This window comes from Harpia harpyja, chromosome Z (assembly GCF_026419915.1).
Source record: "Harpia harpyja isolate bHarHar1 chromosome Z, bHarHar1 primary haplotype, whole genome shotgun sequence".
Lineage (NCBI taxonomy): Eukaryota > Metazoa > Chordata > Aves > Accipitriformes > Accipitridae > Harpia > Harpia harpyja.
The window spans coordinates 93,227,547-93,253,423 of NC_068969.1; the positions used below are offsets into that span (position 1 = coordinate 93,227,547).

The 25,877-nt window shown below is 39.5% G+C and overlaps 1 protein-coding gene across 16 annotated transcripts in view; it reads right to left on the reverse strand.

Annotated features, from left to right (window-relative positions):
* Positions 1–25,877, reverse strand: part of ERBIN (erbb2 interacting protein) — a 134,831-nt gene that overhangs the window by 59,080 nt on the left and 49,874 nt on the right. For all 16 annotated transcript variants that reach the window (XM_052775707.1, XM_052775713.1, XM_052775711.1 and 13 more), the window contains 2 exons: positions 15,856–16,053; positions 10,589–10,706 (listed from right to left, as the gene is read on the reverse strand). In XM_052775707.1, coding sequence (XP_052631667.1) covers positions 10,589–10,706; positions 15,856–16,044 — 307 coding nt within the window. In that variant the 5' untranslated portion in view covers positions 16,045–16,053. The remainder of the gene's footprint in view (positions 1–10,588; positions 10,707–15,855; positions 16,054–25,877) is intronic.

Sequence of the window (25,877 nt, forward strand, 5' to 3'; positions counted from 1 at the left end):
ATGGTGAAGCATGAACTGCTAAGTAATGTTTTTACCTACATAAGAAATTACACAATTTCTGATGCTAGCATAGAGTTTGGTTCTTTGTTTGTTTGTGCAGTAGCAAGACTGACCTGGTATATTAGGACTTAAGAGATGGCAATACCACCTGACATGAAAAGTAGTCACAAAACACATACTTTTACACTGAGTGAATTGGTGATGTTAAGTGGCAAAGTCACCATGCTGACTTTTCCATAAATTCAACTTAAGTAGAAACACCATTTCTGTCAAAGTAGACTTTTAGGTCCTTCTTGGCAGGAACTTGTTTGTCATACTAAATGGTTGAAACTATTACTTTTGACTTATACCAGGTGCTGTACTCTTATTGAGAGATGAAAGGCAAGAAAAGCACACTAAACCACACAGTTAATCCAGGTGCTTAAATACCTGAAAGTATCACAGATCCTCTTGGGAAATAGCTTGTTGAACTTGAGAACAGTAAAATATAGAAGCAGAGGGGAGCAGGAGGAATCGAACCATCAGCTGCAATATAGGCCAAGATTTCTGACACTTCTGGTTTACTACCACGCATGTTCATGTATATGCACACGTGTAAATAAAAATGTAGCTTTATATATATGGCTTCAGCCATGGGAAGTTTACTGGGGCTGTGAGTGGAGTTGAAGCAGAAGATGACGACAAGGGATACTGATTCAATTCACTTTATCACTCTCACAGTTCAAAATCAAAACTAAAAAGGTAATAGTTATAATGTAATGAAGCTTCATTGCTGGAAATCAGCAGTGATTTTTCAAGTCCAAAGATAGGTTTAAATAAAGATTAGAAAAATACCATAGAAAGACTAGAAAGGTACCTTACCTATTGCTGTCATATAATCTTTGTATTAAGAGAAACACATTTCCAAGAAATTTAAATATACGTGATCTTAATTCCAGTTGTAGCAAGAAGCCTCTTTCACCAAACAACAATATCCAAATATACAGATGAAAGGCATCTAACGTGATAATGCATCCCAAGCCATGGCAGACGAACAAAAGTCTAGCACATAAGAGACCTGTACAGATGAAGTTATGGATGATTTGTATGAAGTGGTCTTCTATTGTCTAAAAAGTACATCAAGACCTCTTTATTGCTGATAATATAATTTTACCTTCTTAAAATAAGTGTCTACATTAACCAGAGTAAACCACTGCTAAGCTCTTCCTTGGAGACAGAGATGTATTTCAGACTTACTCTGTGCCATTAGTTTTGCTATTTGAATCATATTGACAGATTCTCTAAGCTTACTATGACCATCTTTCAGAAAAACTACTGGCCTTGTCTTGGTCTTTGGATGAAAGATTGCTCTGGTTCAACACGTTAAACCCCATGTTTTTAATATTAGTTTCCACTGCCTGTGTCAAGAATTCACTGAAGCACAGAAGACTTACATCTGTGATAACTACCTAGAAAACGAAACACACAGCACATCTGCTAGAGAGGAGAATGTCAATGTAAACTTAGTTTCAAAATAACAGCCAAATAAAATATTAGCTATCCAAATACAGACATCTTAAATCAGCATGCTTTTGTACATGATCAGAAGACTCTACAGTAGTCTCCTGTTTGATTATGCCTTGGGCAAGAGGCAGCAACAGTTTTAACAACAAATTAACAACGGGAAATCAACTGATAAGAGAAAGCTAACCATGAAGAAGCCCATGAATCTAATTTTGCTTCTTCTTAGAGCCAGGATTGGTACAATACACACCATCTTTACCAACCTCACTCAACACTTCAGTATGGATAAATGGCAGCCATCATTCAAAAGAGCAGCAAACTGGGAATGACAGCATGAAATATACCTAACATTTGTAGTACACATTCAGAAGACAGAAAAAAATTAGGACACTGCTCCTCTCTACCATGTGATAAGAAGTTGCATTTACTAACTGGCTGCTATACAACAACCTTCAGACATTCACTTTTCCTCAGCTGTATTCCTCCTGCATGCTAGAAACATGCAGTTACTGTTGGATTAGTATTCCTTCAGTCTTCCCACCAAGAAAGCAAATTAAAAAAAGCAAGTAAGAAAGAAGAGTAAGAAAGAAGGCAGAGACACCCTGGAAAAAGATATGAGAGAAGGACAAAGGGCTGTAAAGAGCACTTTACAAGAGGATCTCTTGCTTGTTTCTCTGCTTTCCATCTATCTTTAGTGTCCTGGATCTTCTTCCCTGTCAAGGAAGCTCAGCAAACCTCAAGGGTCTTTGTGACCACATCTTTCCGCACTCCTTTTGTAACACTGTGGTAATTAATCCATTTGATAGCCAACCCCACCCTGCATGAGCACCTGATCAAATGAGCACTGCAAATTAAGATCCACATTCCTTTCTAAATCCCATTTTTCTTTGGGTTTTTTTAGTGCTTCCTTTATACACTGATACTCAAGGATTATAGAAGACAGTGCAATATATTACTTTGGGGTTATCTAGCCTGTTGCAGACTTATCCCACTTTCCTTGAAAAACATCATACGGGCAGGTTCTTCATCCTGCTGTTTCATATTTTACATGACAACAACAATGTTGCTGATTTACACATTTACTGTTTTCCAAAAAAATACAAACCATCACACTTGCGGACTATGACCATTTGCCAAGCACAACAGGAGAAAATGCAATTTGCTGGTAATCTTTAATTCTAACCAGCAGATCCAAATTGAATTGAGAGCAAAGTTCTTTTTGTAGTGTAGTTTCCCACAGAAGTGAGATTTATGTAATAGCTTCTAGTATTTACTTGTCTGTTCTTTCCTGTTTTCCCAAATTTCAGGCAATTTTAAACTCACTGGTCAATTTCTACCAAAATCAACACTTTAAAAAAAACAAGGGGGGGGGGGGGCAGCAGGCAGGCGACAGGCAGGAATGGAGGATTGTTAAGGAAAATTTGGCGGTAAGATAAAGAAGAGGAATCTAAAATTCTTGTCTGGAGTAAACCAATGGCAGAAAGCATTCATCATTCAGAACTCTACTTGGCAAAAACTCACCATCTAACCAGCCTAACCTAGAAAGTGGTGTTTAATCATGATCCCAGACCAGCTGAGGCACATGCCCAAAGGGCATACCAAAAAAGTCATACAGGGATTTTGGGTCAATGGCCACAAATCTGAAGGTAATCAACCTCAATTCTGGATCGCATAACACAGCTGAAATAAAGAATTTCGCCTGATCTCTAACTCCCAGGAGACCAATGATTGTTTTGGTACAGCTCGTCAGAGCAAATACACACAAATGTCGATCTGTTCAGACTGGATTAAGGCAATTTTAAGTATAATTGGGGTCCCACTCACCATCTGGAGTTACACTGATCTCCTCCCCTACATAGCACAATCCTTTTCTATCACCAGGGTTAGCATAACTTGCAGAGCAGGAAAGAAAACTGGGACAACTTTTTTTTCCTCCATCAGATAAGATTTTTTCACTCAGAGATATTAGCAATTCTGGATTTACAGAAAATTGTGCAAGTCACATCTGTGGCTGGCAGAATCCTTCACTGCAAGAGATACCAGAGCTGACACCCCTGTTTCAGCCCTACTGCAGATGGGGGCTTGCTCTGCTGTTCATATTCTAGCCACGTGGTCATATTTTTCTTCACAATCAAATGCTAAAACTAGTATGGCCCAGACTTCAGTTATTGAAACCTTTACTGCTATACAGCAGTGGCAGTGCCTCCAAATCAAGTTCTACCTCTTCTCACACAGAAACGTTTTAAGCAGACTCTCCCCCCCCAAATTGGGTCAATTCCTAAAAAACACAGAGAAAGAAATCAGTAACAAATCAGAGACCTGTGGAAGCCATATGGGTGATGTCCCCAAAGGAAAGAGTTTACAGCTAGATTCCTCAGTTTGTGGGGAACGTGAGAAAAAAAAAAATTCTCTCCAAACAACAGGCACACTGAAAAGCCCTCTTGCTGCAAAATAAATGAAACTACAGCCTGCTGTACACCTGCCCCGCACCTTTACAAGTATAGGGGACAGAGACAAATATACAGGCTCAGTCTGCATGAATATGAAAGCAATCTTAATTACGTACGTTATTCCCTCAGCTCATCTATTCACCCTGGTCTCAACTTCCAGGCAAGCAGCTATTAGGTCCTGCCTGAAAGCAGCTCCACCATAAAAAGAGCAGCTTTTGTGGTTTTTTTTCCACTCAGGCCTCTGCTACAACTGTCCTTGCAGCCAATATGGATCACACAAGGCAACCAAAATATTTTCAGAGCTCAAGAATACATGCCATAATTCTCCCAAAGATTATGTAAAATCTGTTTGCGAAAGCTGAAATTTTAAACTGAATGCTTAAACTAAAGTATTGGTCACAGTCTGTATTCTTATATAATTTGATTTAATTTGGGATTTTTGCATACCCTCTGAATTAAAAGCAGTACTTTTCATTATTAAAAGCAAGCAGCATGTTAGAGCCCAATGAATTCACTCCACAATGCTGACCTATCCACCCTTCCTTTCAAACATTCATTCCTCTTTCCAAAATTCTTAGAGGATCCCTTGCTGCAGCTGCTTTCAGATCAACCAGAATCTCAGGTTTCCATGAGATGCCTGACCAGGCTGTAGGGCAGCAGTAACTAACACCTTCCTGCTCAGAGCTGGAGTTGCAGCTTGGCACAAGGTTGGCCTCACACAAGGTGGTACTCAGTACTCTAGTTGTTGCCAAGCAGTTTAGGAGCCTCTAGCTTATTTAGTGAAAACGTATACTAAAAAATCAATCATTTCAAGAGAAAGGAGCGACTACTGCAAATATACTTTTGTCTAGTTCTGCAAACAGATATCCCAAAGCTTTTAAAACTGGCTACATGTCACATCAGTTGCTGCTCTTGCATTCTCAGAGTGTCAGAATTGTAAAATTCCTTGCAACTTGGTTGCCCTTGTATATGAGCATTACAGAAGCCTGGGCTTCTGTCTGTCTCTTACTAAAGACAAAAATACAAAAGCTTGGAGACCTGCGGAAGAAATCTACCTTTCTCAAGTAGTAAAACTCAAAAAATAAATCTGTCATGGATTTAACCTATCATTATTAAACTTGTTACGGATTTAATAAAACACCAATTTTAATACATTTAATGTTTATGTTATGTTTAATACATTTATATAGCTTTTCGTTCTCTACTCTCTCCACTTTGTTTATGCAAAAAAGTTCCCTCCTAGAAAAACTTTTGCTTTTGTCAAGGAAATCACTAATCTAAAACCCTTACAAAATGTTTACAGAATTCTGAAAACAAACTCCACTGGATTTCCTGATTTTTCTTTGAAGTGACTTTGCTTGACAACTATCTACTTATAGCTTAGTAAGCAGATTCACCTTTCCATCTTCACTTTACGAAGTCCTTTTCTCCAATTCTACACGCTCTGAAAGTTTTAAAGTTTCCTTTCCCATTTGTCCTCCCTTTAATAGTGGTCACTTGCAAGCTTGTAAGCTTTGACTATGCTGGGGGCCCCTTTCTTAAGTTTACACAATGAAAAATAGAAGTTGAATCTTTATTTGGAGGACTGCTTGGAGGTTTTTTGTAAGGGAAAATAGATAACATTTGTACGGTCCATGTAATGATTAACGCAAGAAAGTCAGTCAAGCTACAAATCTGACAGGAACAAGTTAAACAGTGTTTTCATTTAAAAAAACAAGGGGGGAAAAAAAGAACCAGGAAATACTTCCATAAGGAGATTTTTAAGCTTTTCTAATGAGTTTTAAAGAAAAATGTACTCTTATTGGTTGTGACAACTATTATAATATAATTAGATTTACAATAAAATACAGTATTGGCAATATATTTCGTGCTCATTTTGCTAATGAGGTGAGTACTTAACTACATACATTTATATAGTAATAAAATACTTACTCACAATGAAGACAAAAGGCTCTTTTGCAGAATAAGTGCCCACATGTGGAAAAAGCAGCAGCATTAAGATGTAAACTGCTTGTCTGAGTCAAGTTTAGTATTCCTAAAATTTTTGTTTTGAGACCAGTTGTGAAATTTGAAATTTTAAGTCCTTAATCTCCAAGCTAAAAACTTACACCAATTCTGTGAGGTTCAGACAGTAATGAATCCTATTTTCTACTGTATGTTAGCCTCCTGATCTGTTTAAATGGATAATGCCTCCTCATCACTTTCTCCAACAACAACAACTTGTGCTGCTAAATCATCAGAGCTGATGCAGGCAGAGAAAACAAGGAGACAGTTTAGTGGCATTTGGGGGGTGGTGGTGGTGGTGTTTTTAATTCCTTTTATACACATGTACTGGCACAGCTAGGATGGTCCAGCAAGCCCACAAGAGTCTTCCAAAGCCTTCATCCTCAAACTGTTTGGAAGAGCTTCAATTTTTAGAGTAAGGTATCTCTAGGCCTCCTCTAGCTATGTTCCTTACACAATGTAAAGGAGAAGGAGTGAGTAGCAAGACAGGTTCCTAAATGACTTTTCTCAGGGCGGGGGGAAGGATAGCCAATAATGCTGCTTCTTGAAGACATGCCTGACACACTAATTTACATAAACCTAAACATGCAAGGGCGGGGTAAAATTGCAAAATGTAGAACACTAGGAAGGTTGTGGGCAGCAGTTTTGTTCATAATACTGTCCTGGACAATCACCAAGGTTCAGGTGGTTTTCAGCTATGCCTAATTCATGCCTGGAGTGTTGTTGAGTCCCCAGAGTAACCTGAAACTAGTGTAACATAAACACGTAAAGCTGCTTTGCTACCCGCCCGCCCCCCCCCCGCCATCCCCTACCACCTTGAGCTGCAAATTCTGTGTTGTCTGTCCAGTCACTTTTGGTTGACACCTGATGACTGTCACTCAAAGCACATCGCTTTACAAAAATAAAGGTACATTTTGCCCTTACATGCAAATCCACACCTAAAAACCCCCCGTAATTATTTCTACAATGTGTCTTCTGTGTTACAAAAATTTCTTTGAGTCAAGGAAGAGATTTGTACTGAACTTATTTCAGATACGTACACTCAAATTCCACGCTCAAGACCTTAGCTGCATTGAAATTCCATTCTGTTCACATTCTCTTACACACAAAGATCATTTTATTCTGCAGAGACAGGTACTGTTCAATGTCTTTAATAAGACAGACAATATATTTAAGAAAAAATACTATAAACAGTTGAATAGAGAACTTTAAATGGAACAGCTGCCTACATTTAGGATAAATTTATGAGCTCTATAGAATGATATATTATAGTAAAGCTACAGACTCATGAGTCAGCAGCACATCAATTATCTTTTCTTTTATTTCACTATCATGGATGATATAACGCCCCTGCTCCCATCTGCCCTTCCCAGCCCCAGCCCCATTTCCCCCCCACCCAGTATAAGCAGAGAAATAGCAAATTTACTGCAAGTTATTTTTGTATTCAGGATCTTTCTCTCTTAATTCTCCCTACAGAAAGTAAAACTTGGATCTGTCTCCCTATTAACTATGAAAAAACCATATTCCTAAATGCACCAGATGGGCAACATAAGACTAGATACTCTCCTGATTTCTCGTTCTTCAACTCCCCAACTTCTGGCACACTGCATACTAAAGCTAGTTTGCCAAATCAGCAGATGATTTTAAAACACTGAAGAAAACATATTTGATCTACATTTGCATCTGTTCTTTAAAATTACTTAAAATAATTTTTTAAGATATGCCTGGAGGCAGGGATTGAGGGGGTGGGGGTGTTTGTTTTCTTGGGTTTAGTTTGTGTATTTTTCCATGCAGATTCCTTGCAATACAGACTGACAAACTGGCATGTTTAAATTCACTGTAAGATCGCAGTGAAAGAGAACCATTCCTTAATATCTAAGAGACTATTGAAGATACCCTTATTTCCAAAACACCATGTTTCTTCTGGTCTTGCTATTTAATCCTCCAAAGGCCTAAATAATATAGAACTTAAAAAATGAATCTTTTTCTTTCACCACGTGCAAGCAGGGAAAAATATACCATCTCGCTGTTTCCCACTATGCTAACTCCACAGGCACAGCAATTTCAAGCCTGTTTCCCAGGCTTCCAGGAAAGCCTGATTTCCCTGGCAGTCACCACATTGTATGCTTCAGCCTTTCAAATCACTTGATTCTAGTAACCTGTAAAGCTAATTCTTATGTCCATTTATATACACCATCATACACTGTACATGAATGCTCTCCCCTTTTTCAAAGCAATGTTCGATGGTTGTAACAGTGGATAGGTGTCCTGCTTTCAGCTGGGACAGAGTTAATTTTCTTTCTAGTAGCTGGATTTAGTATAAGAACAACGTTGACAGCAACAACTGAAAACATCAGTGTGTTAAGTAGCGTGTATACTAAGTCAAGGATTTTTCAGCTTCTCATGCCCAGCTAGCAAGAAGGCTGGAGGGGCACAAGAAATTGGGAGGGGACACAGACAGGACAGCTGGCCCAAACTGGCCAAAGGGGTATTCCATACCATGTGGCATCATGTCCAGTATATAAAATCGGGGGAGTTGGCCTGGGGGGACAGATCGCTGCTCAGGAACTAACTGAGCATCAGTTGGTCAGTGGTGAGCAACTGCATTGTGCATCACTTTTTTGTACATTTCAATCCTTTTATTATTATTATTGTCATTTTATTGTTGCTGTTATTATTATCATTATTAATTCCTTCCTTTCTGTTCTATTAAACTGTTCTTGTCTCAACCCATGAGTCTTACCTTTTTCCTTCCAATTGTCTCCCCCATCCCACTGGGTGGGGGGAAGTGAGTGAGCAGCTGCGTGGTGCTTAATTGCTGGCTGGGATTAAACCATGACAACAGGGAAACAGAAAGGGAAAGGCACTTAAGCCAACAAACTGAAGTCTCAAATAATACCAAATTTATCACAGAATAAACAGCACTATTTCTCACCTCACCCAACAGGGACCAATGGGGACCCTGCTTTGTTTTTTTTGAGTTTTACAGAGCTTTCAGGAATAGTGGGAGACAAGATGCCCCAAGTAAACAAGTGTTTGACCTCAGGGCTATTTTTGATGTGCAACACTAGGCAGAGAAGCTATCCAAATTGTGATAAGATTGAGAACAGGCACACGATAATAGTTAAGTAAGCTTGTGCCCTGTCATCTCTGAAAGGTGTTAAAAACAAAACAAAACAACCCCTAGCAAACAGAGCTTCACAGTTTAATGGAATGGCATTTTGTTCAGCTATTGTCTCCTTAAATTCTTTATGTGCCTCAGAGGAACAAGTGCTCTTTCAGCAACTCTCTGAAGGCTTAGCCAGAGGTTACACCATTTTAGACAGACAAGTAACTCTCTAGCTGCTAGTGACCAGCTGCCTATTTACACACATAAGCTAAGGAATTTGCCAGCACTAGAACTCAAATGTCCTTTTGCTGCTTTTAAGTTTAGTGCATTGAGAACTTGTGTTCGAAACAGTTAATCCTTTCAACAGTTCAGTCTAGGACAAAAAGATGATTCTTTCTCTGTTGTGTGTCACTATGAAAGTTTAAGGCCAGTGTTCTTTAAGAAAGACTATTAATCTACTTGTACCAGGAACAGAGCAGTGACAATCAGGTCAAGTTATCATACTAAATGCTGTATTCATTAAGCAGAAATAATAAAGTAACAGTTTAAGTATATTGGCTTGTCCACTGGCTACAATGGACAATCAAGGAGAATGCCAACATGTCAACAACTAGCATATTCTTAATAAAGCAGAACTTACTTAACTTCGTGGAGTCATAATTAGCTAGCTGTCCAAATAAAACAATTAATAAGATAAAATCCTTGGCATATTTATGTAATTCTTATTTTCAAATATCATTTCAAGGAGAGGTCCTCTTACTTCACTCTGAATTAGTAAGACAAGACTATTGTACCCTCATCAGTTAGCAAGACTGAACTTTTTTTCTCTCAAATAAGCTACACAACAAAGCCTGATGACAATATAAGTTATTTCAATTTCCTCACAGTTGCACACATCTGCCAGCTTGCCAAAGCTGCACCATTAATAAAACCCCATGTATACAATACCTGGCTGACAATGTTTCATAATTTATAAAAGGCTGACTCACACAGAATGACAGATTTTTAACAAGTCAGACAAGTGAACCAGTCATTGCCCACAGACACTTTTCCCCGTGCAACAGAGGTTACCATCCCCAGAGCAGGACAGCAAAGCAGGCAAATCCTACAACAATTTTCAGACAACAACTCATTAAAATAAACTGAAAACAATTTTTATATGCAACAAAATATAACAATAGAATCCAGAAAAATTTTATGAATTCTTGTGCAAACTCTCTTCAGGATAGTGAAACATGAGGAAAGCCACTAAAAGTAGTAAGTTTGAGCATATGCGTTTTGAGAGAATGTAAAATTTTCAGTAATGAATCTCAAAGTACAAACCAATCAATTTGAGAGATACAATTAAATATCGCAACCAGACCATAAAAGAGCATCTTTCACGTTAAGCAGTGCTTTAGAATAGTAATTTAAAATTTACTAGCTGTGTAGCTTCTAGAAATTATACTTTCACTAGTACCTTTGTACAGTCAATGGTGATTTACCTTTTAGCTACCCCAATATAATAAGTGAAGTGACTTACCATTCTTGCTGACATCCAGTTCCCTGAGATTAATGAGATTTGCAATGGATGCTGGCAATGTGGTTAGATCATTGTCTGGCAAACTCAGCTTGTGCAGAGACTGACAGTTAAAAAGTTGCTATTGAAACAAAGAAAAAAGTGAATGCGACTTTCTCTTAGTTTCTTCTATATAGCTTTTGGTTTTAATCCCTTTAAACTTCTGACCTCACAGCTTGAAGGCCAGACTATTTAGAGACTTTGACTACAAAAACTTTATTTAACTAGTTTTATTCAAAATTGTCTAAGTTTACAATGCTTAGGAAAGCAAAGAACTGCAAACAGTCACAACAAGCCAGCACCTATGCTTAACACTTCCTACAAATTCCTTCTAGCATCTCAGAAATTGTGACCTGTAGTTACACGTAGTCCTGCAAAAATTGGAAAATATCTTCCATAATAGACATGCCATGTGATACCCCAGAGGTAATTACAGTTTCTTCAAAAAAAGAAAAAAATAAATTAATAGATGCCTTTTTTAAAGTTAAATAGTTCTGGAACACAGCATTTGAATAGGTATTGATCTTCTCTAAAAGTTAAATTTTATTCTGTTATATCTTACAATATTTTTTTTCCCTTCCATGCTTCCTAGCTCAAGTACATAAAAATCTAACAAGATTGTGATGAAAACTAGTGAAAGTTTGATCTAAGGATATAGAAAACTGTATAATTTGTATCAAATATTAGCTCAGAGCCAGATTCTTTCTATATGCAAGGTACCTTGAGATTCTTACCCAGAAGCTTCACAAATTGACAAAATAGGGCAAGTAATATTAGTGTAATGGAAGAAAAATCCTCAAATGGTATCTAGGAAGCATACAGATAGCAGAAAATAAATATCTGTAAGAAAGTGGTTGAAAAGGTTCATCTGAACACTTTATGATGAATATTCTTTCCTGACAATTTTGGATAAGATCATTCATAAATACCTGGACTTAGTGTTCTTTTCGTTTGGAATTCTGAGAAAAGATCATACAAAACCAGGAAGTGTCCTATGACTAAAAAATTTATCCCAATCATCACAGCAATGGGGCTTAGTTCAATCAAAATTTCTTGGGTCTCTCTCAATTATGAGGCCATTATTTCAACCACAGACTGTTGAAGAAGCCCCATTCACGTAACGTTTGCATATAGCACCCCAGAACAAAAGCAGACATAAATTAGCAAGATGGACAGTTCAAGGAATGAGCTTTAACTTGCCTACTGATGTTTCCAGTTCCTCAGAAATGTACACCTGTTAGAACTAGTTGATATCATTAAGGCTTTGAAGAGTTACAAGTTACTCAGGATATATAGGAAGGAGAACTTTGATGAGCTCATGTGTTTTGGAGCCATTCCTTTATTTCAGTACTTCAAGCAAGAATATATACTTCAGATTCATCCTGAAAACAATAATCTGAAGTCTTGGAATCATTAGAAATTTCTCCAATTAGTCAGGTGAAAGCAAATGCAGCACAAGGAACTGCAAGATCCCTAAAGGAAAATGCAGGCGGCGGAGTTTTGTATGGTGTTGACTTTGTAGTTGTTCCTTTTGTTGTTGTTGTTCTTTTTTGTAGTTTGCACATTCAGCGATTAAGTAGATCATCATTACTGTTAGTGAACACCAGAAGTCATATAATTAAGGACTATTTTACTGCAGAATTCCAGTTTCTTCCCAACAGCAAAGTAGGAGGGAAAACAAAAACTGCTATAGTTTGAGCTTTTCAGCTCAAATGCACATCATGGCACTTGGGATAAACAGGGTACCTTTTCAGATGTGATTTAGCACACAAGATGAAAGCATTTCAAATGCCCAGTCACTTTTGAAACTGAGACTACACACCAACACTTGCTACCACTAGCTTTCTCTCCACTGTAGTTTGCTTATGTTGCACCCTCGGCCAGTCAAATAAATTAAGAAGCTGTACCGTAAGCACCGATTTTTGAAGTATGCCGGAGTACTGACAAGATTGGAGGCAATTAAAAAAAAAAAAAGCACACCCACTGACAAGCCATTTCAGTGATCAGGTTGACAAGACAGCCCCAAGCCAGCTGTGTTGCGGCATAGAAAGTGCAGCAGATTGCAAAACAGGGTTAAGAACACACCACCAGGGGCAAAGAGGAAAGAGGAAGAGTGGGAATGTCTTAACCAGGCTTCAGAAAGCTGGAGACAGCCTAGTAAGTACTGCACCCTTCATCTGAGACGGCTTAATTAGAAGCCTTTTTCAAAATTAAAAGACTAAAAGCCTGGGTTAGGGAAAAGGGATACACAGCTTGAATCTCTGTCTCCAAACAGGCTAGGATCATTTCAAACATTACAGGCCCTCCCTTACAGATCTTCTGTGGATAGTTTTAAGTTTACAATTTCTGTCAAATAATTAAATAAAACACTTTTACTATGTCTTCACTTCTCCCTTACTTGTTTCCTTTGCAGTATTTGAATTTATATGTGGGGGTTTTTTGTTTTGAAAATTGAATTGGTAGTAGAAAATAATGACCAAAATTACTTGAAAGCTGAAAAAAATGCTTAGCGTCTCAAAAATAAGCCTATAAGGATAACTTACTATAATGTACAAACACATTAGCATGAAGCAAGTGTACGCTATTACAGGTCCCTGCAGTTCAGTAAAGAAAAGCAAAAGGAACAAAACATAAATGTTTAAGCAGTCTTTCTAATCATGTGGGTAATTTATTCTTAGACTAGACCAAGGCAAGTGGTGGACTGCCCACCTCACAGTTTACTCGTTCGTTACAGGTTTGTGTGGCACAGGCTTTTTTGGTAGCAGGGGAGGGGCCGCAGGGATGGCTCCTGTGAGAAGCTGCTAGAAGCTTCCCTGGCTCCATGTCAGACCCGCCTCTGGCCAAGGCCGAGCCCATCAGCAACACTGGTAGTGCCTCTGGGAGAATGTATTTAAGAAGGGGAACCTGCAGTGACTGAGGGGATTAGAATGTGAGAGGAACCCCTCTGCAGACAGCGAGGTCAGTGAAGAGGGAGGGGGCGGAGGAGCGGGGGAGGAGGGGATGCCCCTGCAGCCCGTGGTGGGATGGCAGGCTGTCCCCCCCCAGTCCATGGAGGGGAGCGGGGGAGCAGATGCCCACCTGCAGCCCCTGGAGGACCCCACGCTGGAACAGGGGGATGTCCCCGAAGATGGCCATGACTCCATGGGAAAGCCCGTGCTGGAGCAGTCTGTGCCTGAAGGACTGCAGCCCACGCAAAGGACCCACGCTGAAGAAGTTCATGAAGAACTGCAGCCTGTGGGAAGGACCCACGCTGGAGAAGTTTGTGAAGGACTGTCTCCTGTCGGAGGGACCCCACAGTGGAGCAGGGGACAAGTGAGGAGTCCTCCCCCTGAGGAGGAAGGAGCAGCAGACACAAGCTGTGGCAAGCTGACCCCAACCCCCACCCCCTGTTCCCCTGTGCTGCTGGGGGGAGGAGGTGGAGAGAACCAGGAAGGAGGGAGTGGTGGCGGGAAGGTGTTCTAAGGTTTGGTTTTACTTCCTAATATCCTTGTTTTGTTTTGATTTGTAGTAAATTAAATTGATTTTGTTTCTTCCCCAAGTTGAGCCTGTCTTTTGCCCATGACCATAAGTGGTGAGTGATTCTTCCCAGTCCTTATCTCAACCCACGAGCCTGCCTTTGTATTTTCTCCTCATCCCACCATGGCCAGGGGCCGGGGGGGAGAGTGAGCAAGCGGCTGTGTGGTGCTTTGTTACCAGCTAGGCTGAAACCACGACAGTCCTGTATCAAAATTGGATTTCGTATAGGAACTGACTAATGAAATCAAATGGCATGTAACAGAAAAGGAAGACAAAGCAGACTAACCACTTCTGGTCTAAAACGGCAACATGCATCCATTTGATTGCTACAGTGCAGTCTTTCTTCGTCTTTTAAGATTAATAAAAGGAATTTTTTAAAGAATTATGAGTTTGGGAGCAAGATGTTTGCTTAGTTCTTATGATTTGGGAAATTGGAATTCAGTGCAAAAAGAGTTCAGAAAATCTCTTTTTTTTTTTTTTTGCTAAGAAAGGTATTTTATTCTGGTTTTGAAGCATTCAATTTTATTCTTCTCCAATAAAGACTAACTAAAAGACTAACTCCAGAGTAAAGAAATATCTGCTTGGGAAGAAAGAAGAATAAAATAGTGGAAGTTCTAAACTATAACTTTGACAAAATGTCTAGTTTTAACTTGTATGTTATTAGCTCTATTTAATGTACAAACACAGATTTTCATTGATGGCTTCTCAGAAGCATTTAAGGTTGGATTTTCAAAGGCACTCAGCTGGTTTAAGTCAGCTTTACTGGAATCCAGGGCTTCTGATAACTGTCAAGTTACTATCCTGGAATTGTTTTACTTCCTTATGTGTTTCATTTATCTGTCAAAACATCCAAACCAGCAAAACCTGAATTGGGTATAGCAAACTTTCCAAAAATCTAACAAAGCATTCTATAGTTGTCCTGCATGACAGTATAGATTTGCACACAATTGTGACAAAATGATTTCAAATATTAAGTCTTTCATTTAAGTTTCTAATTCAACCAAGATGGGACCTACTAATGGAAACAAGTCTATTGCAACAATCACTTTGTACTTCTCAAAAGTCTCACTGGCAAAAATTTTCATTCTTTTCTCTAGCATACTGCTAATTCAGCATGCAGTTTATCTTCAGATTTCAGAACAAACAACAGATACTGATTTCTATAATAAAGATGTAATCACAGTGGCATTCCGGCTCTCTAGTTTTTGAACTTAAGTAATCTAAGGATACTTCAGAAAGTCTCTTCAGTCATGTACTGAAGAAGAAAGCAGGACTTCAATTAATAGATACTTTGGATTGCAGCTATCTTTCGTAGGCACAGAGGTCTGAACAAGACATTAATCTTGCTGCTTCTAATCTTCATGTGTTATCAGAGATTCAAAGTAATACCACAATTTGTCGAATACAGGTAGTCCGTTTGAGCAGACACTGCCACACAAATATATCAGTCAGCCTCTTCTGCTATGTACGTTTCTTGGGCTGGATCAGTTGCTTAAGCAGTTTCATCCCAATTCATGCAGCAAACTAGTCAAGCTGGAATGTATAAACATTCCTTCTACCAGGGCTGCTGCTTCTCAGACCAACATTTACTTAAAAATACTTGGCAAACTGCAGCCTAAAAGCTGAAATGGAAAGCTAGACACTATTAGCTTCTACAATGCTGATGAAGTAATAGAGTTAATAAACGTAACTAAAAGGAAAACCAGCCAACATACCTTTGGAAGCTCTTCAATCTGATTAGCATCTAAATAGAGTTCTTCCAAGGTCTTTTCAAAAGTAAAAATCTCCTTAGGCACCTGTTCCAGGCTGCAGTGAGAATAATCAAGTGTAGTGACTGTTTCCTCCTCTCCACGCAGACAGCGGCATGGCACCAGCCGCACAAACAAATTCCGCTTTGTTGTCATTTTCAGGCACTGTAAAACAGAAATTGGCCAATTTAAAAACAAATACAACTTCAGAAATACTCACACGGGCAGCTTCTCAAACTTCCACTGGCTGCTAAATACTTAAAAAAGGAAGAAGTGTATACATATCTGCCTATGTGTCTGTGTACACACATATATGAGAGAGAGGTGGGGGAGAGAGTATTTGTTTTCTTTTAAACACAACAGATCTGTAGGGGCATTAAATGGGGTTAAAACACCTACAGACCCCAGAATATGAAGTAAAAAATTTAGCCTGTAACTTGTCACCTGCTAACACAGCCCTACATTGCAGAGAGGTAGAGAATTTTGAAGCAGCAGTTCTGAACTGTCAATTGTGCTTTTACAATATAGCTTATCCCTATCTTTACAAAGGTTATTGGGATGATATTTTTGCTTAATATAATAAAATCCACCCTCTACAGAGCATTAAAATGTAACTATAGGAATGGTAATTTTTTTTTTTTTGGTGATGAATAAGATTAAATTCATTCATCTTAATTTCAAATCCCTCATTTAAAGACAGAATACAACAAAAAGAACCAGTGTGGTTTCTACCAACTGTTCTACCTACAGTTTAAAAGGAAAGATTTCCAAGTGCACAGATAAAGAAGTTACTTCTTTTTGTGATTCCATTCAGTTTGGAAAACTTCAACACATCTTGCTGTGCACACTGGAACTAAGGAAATTTCACCTTGCTATGGAAATGTATCTTTCCTCCTTTAAACTCAATCATTGCTACAACAGTCCCCTCTACTCTCCATGGCTTCTACAATACTTCCTACTCAGCAGGAGACAGTAAACCTAAATGGTGCAAGACTGACTAGCTGATCACTGACAGCATACACCAGCCATGTTCTGCCTCTTCTCTCCTCAGCAAGAGCACAAGTTTAGGCCTCTCTCCTTTAATTAACAATGCATTTTCACAAAATTTGGAAACAATCATCTTCAAAATGTCACCTCAAGTTTCAGGTTTGGTTGAAATCAGATGACAGACTCAACAATTTTTCAGGAAGGACCAACATGTGCAGACAGACAACACAACCATGTAAGCTTAATTTCCTCAGGAAATTGGTCTAAAAATACATACTTTTCCAAAACAGCACCAAGTATTTATTTTCTCAATCAAACTGCCAACGCTCCAAATTAAAATACGCTTTTTTAAAAATCTCCATTTTTTTGGAATTGCAGAAATTATATTTCAACTTCTGGACTGGTGACAGAAAACTGTGTCTTTCAGACACATTCAGCAGACTGTACTTCAACTTTCAGACAGTATATTAGTAATACAAGGATAAAATAAAATACCACGGCCACTGCACTATATGAAGTCACAGGCTGCAAGAACCCTTTTCTTACTAAGACAAATAAAAGTCACACACTTGGATTTTTCTCTACGAGTAGCTAGCTTGCCAAGTACTTCACAGCACGTTTAATTTATATGACAACAGGTTGAGGGACTGCTGTACTTTAGTGTTTTCACTAAACAGAAGTACAACTTACCACTCAGGCTGGATACAGTCAGATTCTACATCCATCCATTAAAAAGATGGAAGAAAACTCTTCATTAGAACAGTGGGATGTGAAGACTTCCTTTTTTAACAATCCTTCAATGTTGCTAGGATTTTGTTACAATGTTGGTTATCTATCAGAACACTTCACAGTTGTGTAAAACTCCAGCCATGTTATTTAAACAAAACAAAACAAAGTGATCTAAAAATAAAAATATTTAACTGTATTGCAGTGCAAAGAGTTTAGAGACTGCAAATTCCATGCTGGGTATTTCCACAGAATGGGAAAGTCAGAAAAAGAAACACCGTAACCTCCTCCTGCTTCTTTCACAGGAACAGGCTCCAGCATGACATCCTCCAGCCACCCACAGCCAGATGCCAAAGATGCTACAGAAGCTGATGTGCTCACTGGGTCAGATCTACCCACGCCTTCTCCAAGCCTCAGAGGCTGCATGTGAAGACACAAGAGGAATTCCATGGCCAACATTTACAAATGAAAAAGCCTTTAACAAAAAGAAATATCTTCTCATTTTGTTATTACTTCAGAGATCTGCAGAGCTCTGGAAAAACACTTCGCTTCAGAAAGAAGCACCACCAGCAGTCTCTTCAAACCAGAGTATAAACAGAAGAAGATATGCCTTGGAAACAACAAGGACTGGAAGCACAGATTGTATGTGCGAGTTGATTACCAGAAGTCTGGCAGGAGAAGACACACCGATATCATACTAGTTGCAGCCATCAATAAGTTGACTCTGTCCAGTCATTTCAACTTCTGAGAATTATGTTTTGGTTTCTGGAACATGAAAAAGTTCACTACATGGTTCATATACATAACAAAGTAAGATACCCTTTTTCATTGAAATCCCTCAAAAAGTGCATACATTGCACTGTTTGCCCCCTCTTTTTCAGTGGCTGTTCTCTTCACCCCTGGTCTTACTTGCTCAGGTCTCAAAAGTTTCTGAAGCAACAAAACTCATAGGGCCTAACAATGCAAAACACACATACCTAACTTACTCCTTTATTTTGTCAGAGACATCTTGAGCTTTGGGGCAGGAGGTGGGACGGTTTAAAAGATCACCTGCATCCACAGCACTGTAAACACAGATCAGTAAACAAATGCCTGTACAACATCACACTGTTGGGTCATAATCTCCAGTCAGTTACCATGTCAGTTAAAGTACCTAAATTCACAGCTCACATTTCAAACCAAAATAGTCAAACTCATATTTAAGTATCAAATAAGCAACCCTCCCCCCAAACCATTGATTTGACCAGCTTGAGCATACATCTAATTTTAATGTTTCAAAAACCTGAATGAACCAAGAGAGCTACATTTAAGTAAATGTAGGAAACTACGCAATGTGATTTAGTTCAAATTTGTCTTACATTTGTTCAATTTTACTTCTACACATATATGAAGAATTGTTTAGCACTGGTGTTCTACAACAAAGATGGCTGCCAATACTAGGAAATGGGTGCAGCAGAATAGTTGCAGCAAGTATTCCACACCACCACTCTTCTGCAATATATATTTATATAGAGAGACAGTCAGACACACCACCACCACCCCGCCCCCCATATGTCTGTCCACCTACCTTGTGGTCACTTGCCCAAGCAAAAAAACTTGGAGGAAAGGAAGGATGTAGTGCAGAAGAGAGTCCACTGTTATAATTACCAAAGACAGGAAAATGTGACATTGCACAGAACATGTGCTTTTCTTATATTGCTCAAAATAATAACTTCTCCATGGGTAGTTTGGGTAAATACACTGAAGGTAGAAGGGAACACGAAGTATAGCATTGTTTCCCTTCCCACAAAACAGGGAAGTCTCACAAGCAGAAAAATCTTCATTTCATAATATACCACAACATCAGACCATCTGAAGGCACCAAATCAAACAATGTAAGATTGTTTTGCAGATCTACAACACTGAGATGGCTTATTTTTCTGCACCACTTAACAACTCCAGATTTTTATGAGGCAGATCTACTAAAGAACTCAGAGGATGGGGGGGAAAACCCCACAAACAAACCCCCCCCTTGTTCCCTAATCCATTAAAGCCTTGACACAAGTTTAACTCAGGTTCAGTGTTCACAGCCAACAGAGGAAAAATTAGGATCTTCCTACAGTTAGGGGTTTTTTTACTTTTTGAAGTAATAGGAAGGGAAAAACACCTCTTCATATATAATCAGAAGCTCTTCTTTGTAATCATTAAGGGCTCAAAAGTTGGAAGGCATAAGGGAGAATTAGCTGTGTTCTGTTTGTGAAGACTTAATCTACCACCCCAAAAAACTCAGTGTTAAAAAAATACCTAGTTTACATTGATATGTTTGCTAATTATAAACTTTTTTTCCCCTCCACGAATCCTTTTTAGCATTTATTTCACACCTCCTCTTCCAAGCTTATTTGAGGATCACACCTAAGGATCAGAGATGCTGTAGTCTCTGTAGTAAATTCAAAAATGGCTGGTTTAAACTACACCAACATGTGTATTTCATTGAAGTATAGTCTTCACTCATTCACATATATTAACTGTGACAGTAATAGGAAACAAATTCCACAATAACTACACAGAATGGGACAAAGGAAAACATTACTATTGACCTGCCTATATCCTGAAGGTAGCAACAACTACACAGACAGGTTTTCCTCTAGGGGTTCAATGGTGGTGAAGGCTAATTATTCTGTGAAGTCTCAAATTTGTGAGAAAAGTTAGGTGCTTTCTTATATAAGTATGGTAGTTTATATAAGTATGGTATAACAGCAGTGCTTAACCAGTAAGATCAAAAAGAGAGGGAGATAAGAGTTCACAACTGAAAGACATTTTGCTGTGAAACTGTACACAAATTATTTAATATAAGCTATGTCAAAACTTCATCTTATTTTTTCTGCCTTAAATCTATATAACTAGATAGATAGATATCAGTTCACATAGTCTATCCCATTTGAGACCATGAATGACTTGGAGCACTTTAAAGCTTCAGAATTGATAAGCAAGGCCAAACTGAGCAAAGGGTATTATGCATTTGTTCAAGAAGGCCACAATATCCATTAAAAAAAAAAATTAAAAATCAACTCTTCCATTTTGAAATTGAGGGTTCTCTACTTGCAGATACATGTTTTCCCCTACCCAACTGATCAAAGAGCAAAGCATCTACTACCAGCCTCTGATTTAATTACAGCTATCAGCCCTCCACTGTTACAAGCAGTGGTTGACTTCCTAAAAGCCAGTGAAGTAACAAGTGGAGAATACTGTGTAGCTAATCAGTATCCAGAAAAAAATTATTGGAGAAGTTAGGGCAAAGCAAAGACTGTAACTCTATCAGATCTACACTGTAACAAAAGTGGACTATCTGTGTGGTGAGTTGACCTTGACCGGCTGCCAGGCTCCCATCAAGCCGCTCTATCACTCCCAACTTTTCTGCCTCCTCCACCTGAGTGGCACAGGGGGACAGGGAATGGGGGTTTTGGTCAGTTCATCACACATTGTCTCTGCTGCTCCTTCCTCCTCAGGGGAAGGACTCCCCACTCTTTCCCTGCTCCACTGTGGGGTCCCTCCCACAGGAGACAGTCGTCCATGAACTTCTCCAGTGTGAGTCCCTCCCGCGGGCTGCAGTTCTTTACAAACTGCTCCAGCGTGGCTCCCTACCACGGGCTGCAGTCCTTCAGGAAGGGACTGCTCCAGCATGAGTCCCCCAACGGGGCCACAGGTCCTGCCAGCAAACCTGCTCCAGCGTGGGCTCCTCCCTCCACAGGGCCACAGGTCCTGCCAGGAGACTGCTCCAGCGTGGGCTTCCCACAGGGTCACAGCCTCCTTCGGGCATCCACCTGCTCCGGCATGGCGTTCTCCACAGGCTGCAGGTGGATATCTGCTCCACCATGGACCTCCATGGACTGCAGGGGGACAGCCTGCCTCACCATGGTCTTCCCCAGGCGCTGCAGGGGAATCTCTGCTCTGGCACCTGGAGCACCTCCTCCCCCTCCTTCTTCACTGAGCTTGGTGTCTGCAGAGTTGTTTCTCTCCCATGTTCTCACTCCCCTCTCCTGGCTGCTGTAATGCAGCAGGTTTTTATGCTTTCTTAAATATGTTATCAAGGAGGTGCTACCAATACTGCTGACTGACTCAGCTTTGGCCTTTAGCGGGTCCACCTTGGAGCTGGCTGGAACTGGCTCCATCTGACATGGGGGCAGCTTCTGGCAGTATCTCACAGAAGCCATACCTGCAGCATCCCCTGCCACCAAAACCTTGCCACCTACACCCAATACAATCTATAAATGGTGAAACATTTTTACCAAGTATAATAAAATCACTAGAAGCAGAAAAGCAAAGCATCGGTTTGAAAGACCATGACCAATGAAAGAAAGCAAGATCAACAGCAAGCTTGGATACACACTAAATATCAATCCGGAAGAGACAGCATCATCCAGTAAAACATTACTCTTTCTTGGAACTCTTTGATGATTCCCTGCACACCCCCAACATCCAAGTATCTGGCAGCCCAACAGCACCTGCAGATCTGCCAGAACTCCATGGGACATTTTTATTTAATCATGTCTACCTATGTTTTGATGAGCATTTACAAAAAAAACAAAACAAAACAACCCCCCCTCCCAAACAAACAAAAAAACAGACACACACAGCCCCCCAAGTATCACATTACTTTGAAAATTCTGAACTCATCCTTGTTACAAGTAGAATTTAAATTCACAGTAATTTTGTCCCTCATCTCTGTTAATTTGGTCTAAAAGCAATAGTTTCACTGTAACATTAGTCCCTTAAATTTCCTGTCTGATGCTAACAGGATGTGACTGCTCATGCTCCAAGCTGGTGAAAGCACTTTTCCCCCCATCAAGCCTTTCAAAAGGGTGTTTACCAGTTACATCAGCAGCACAGCTGAAAACAAAACCAACTATCAGATGTTTATACAGACAGGCATGAACAACTAGGCACAAAAATATCTGGTCAGGTTCTTTTTAGCCCACTCCACTATCTACAAACAAGTTCAGAATTACGGAGCTGAGGATATGTAAACACACGCAAGGGAAGGATTGTGTTGGGGAGCACAGAACTTAACATGCAATCTGACAAATACAAGAAGGCTTATTCGGCCAACTGACAGAAGTTCCAACATACTCCTGTTGAAAAAAAGAATTATGAAAAAAACCATTGTTATTTATTAAGAATCTTATTTAATCCACTAACAAAAAAAAAAAATCAACAAAAGAATTTACTTCCTTTACATTAAAAAATCAGTAGGAAATGAAGCTTCTTATACTGGACATAAAGACATGAACCAGTCTGTCTTTAGAGATGTTAAAGGTTTTTCTCTTCCTAAAGCAGCAACACGCGCCACAGAAGATACCAAGACACAGGCTATTTGCCTTGTTGATGAAAGATACTATATTGTGAAAACTCACAGCACAATTAAATGAATCTCTTACAGCTAATGACAGCACTAGTCCTCATGAATTTTGGGAAACTGTAAACTTCTTAGTACTTCAAGGAACACAAAACATCCTCAGCTCTGAACAGTAAAGTAAGAAATGACTTCGTACCTCCTGCTCACCAGCAAATCATGTAAAGAAGCTGGGGTGGGCACTAAGAGGTTTGTTCAGGCTTCCCCTAATATCAATCCAGTCCCCAGTCTCTTGGACAGGAATGGCGAAGTCTTAATTTAACTGACAGCAACAAGCACCTTGCAAACCCCAGCTTGGAAGTTTGTTTCTCTGCAATCCTTTTACTTGTCCTCTGTAGGAGAGGAAAGTATGGCTCAAACCTGATGGCCACTGACAAGGAGCTGAAACATGAAAAGACAGCACATAATGTGAAGAGACTGCCTCTTTGTAAGTGGCACTGGCATTCTCTGGTTGAGGTGTCGAAGCCTCATTTGGTGACAATGCCAAGTTAAAAGTATTTTCACCTCCTCCTCCCTCTCGTCCAAGCTATTTCTTCCTGTCTCTTCTAGAAAAAAAATATTTTGCAAAACTGCATTGGTTATGTCATTCATTTCACTGAATGAGACTGGCAAACACTCAGGTCACCACAAATCAATGAACCACAGTGCTGCACTCTGGGGCAGAGAACAAGCAGTAGGAAATAAAAGGGATTTTGGAACCTTTTCACCATTTTAATGTGAAGCTATAGTCTGACCTCCCTGCCCCCAATATAAAAACAATGCTCAACTGCATCCATGGGTGCATGTCCTCATGCAGGCAGGGAACACCAAAAAACACGCCATATTTGCTCACATACAGCATTCAGAACAAAAGAAATAAAAGGCGTTACTCATGAAACAACAATAGTGAATGGTAACAACAAGAGGAAGAAATTGTTAGTAAATACTGTAAATAATAACCCATTGTTACATGCAAAAATATGAAGGATGCTTGCTACACTTTTTTGAGAAAATAAAGGGAACAGAGAGGGCAGAAATCAGTTTTGCTTTTACTGATCCAACAGCTGCTAGGATATAAGCAAAACCAGCGATACTCTACTCCTAGCTTGCTGAAATACAAAACTCAAAGCTGGTAACAAAACTCATAGAATCATAGAATCATTTCAGTTGGAAAAGACCTTCAGGATCAGAGTCCAACCATTAACCATGCCCCCTAAACCATGTTCTGAAGTACCCTGTCCACTCGCTTTTTGAATATCTCCAGGGATGGTGACTCAACCACTTCCCTGGGCAGCCCATTCCAATGTTTGACAACCCTCTCAGTAAAAAAATTTTTCCTAATATCCAATCTAAACCTCCCCTGGCACAACTTGAGGCTGTTTCCTCTTGTCCTATCACTAGTTACTTGATAGAAGAGACCAGCACCCACCTCACTACAACCCCCTTTCAGGTAGTTGTAGAGAGTGATAAGGTCTCCCCTCAGCCTCCTCTTCTCAGGCTGAACAGCCCCAGCTCCCTCAGCCACTCCTTGTAAGACTTGTGCTCCAGGCCCCTCACCAACTTGGTTGCCCTCCTCTGAACACGCTCCAGCACCTCAATGTCTTTTCTGTAGTGAGGGGCCCAAAACTGAACACAGTACTCGAGGTGCGGCCTCACCAGTGCCGAGTACAGGGGAACAACCACCTCCCTGTTCCTGCTGGCCACACTGTTCCTGATACAGGCTAGGATGCGATTGGCCTTCTTGGCCACCTGGGCACACTGCTGGCTCATATTCAGCCGGCTGTCAACCAGCACCCCCAGGTCTTTCTCTGCCGGGCAGCTTTCCAGCCACTCTTCCCCAAGCCTGTAGCACTGCATGGGGTTGCCGTGACCAAAGTGCAGGACCCGGCACTTGGCCTTGTTAAAAGCTCAAAGCTTTTCTTGCGGTTAACTACTTTCCAAGCTCTCAATGACTATATATATTAAAAACAAACAAACAAACAAAACCCAACAAAAACTAAAACCCCACAAACAAACCAAAACAAAACACAAACAAGAACACCCACCCACCTCCAAGGGTCAGGGCAGCAAGACAATTTCAGGTAACTTGCAGAAGAGCAATGCCAGGTGTGAATTCTGGAGACATTTGCTTAAATTATCAATTTCTTGTATTCTATGAAGTAAATTCTAACCAGATCTCAATTTACTATTTCTATTTTGTTTTGTTTTAAAATATTCGGAAATCCTTTACACAATTAAGATCTGAAGTTCTTCATCAAACTACTTTATAAAACCTCTTTACTTAGTTGTAATGGTGTTGATGGTATCAATAGCTTTTTCTTGGTTCAATAACAGCATTCTCCCACTTTATTGAAACTAGAGATTATCTAACCAGATATTTGTTGCAACAGTTATTTTCCAGCTTAGAAATTTATCTAAACGCTAAAACAAACCTAAAGAGTTATTATGACAAGTAAAACCCACCCTAAGCATATAAAATGAAATCTTTGGAATATTTATTTCTATTCATTTCTGTAACTGTAAAAAAGCAGCAATAGAACAAAGCAGTCAGTACTTGGCCTTACCATGCCAAAAGCTTAACAATGACAAAACCAGATTGACTTTGTGAAAACAAAACAACAAAAGTATTATTTTTAAACTGAGAAAAGAAGCAAAAAACCTCTTGGCAAATACCTACATAGTAACATATTCTACTTCAAGTACAGCCTTTAACTGAAGTGCAGTAATATTCAATATTCTTATAATCCTAGACCAAGGCATCAGCAAGGCACAGGTATATGAGAGTACAGATCTGTCATTTAAGGCAAGATCCATTACAGAAACAACCTCAGCCAAAAAAAGAGGGTGAGAAAAATTATAGATTAAGTTTGCAGTAAAAAATAAATTTAAAAATGTTCAGATACCCAAA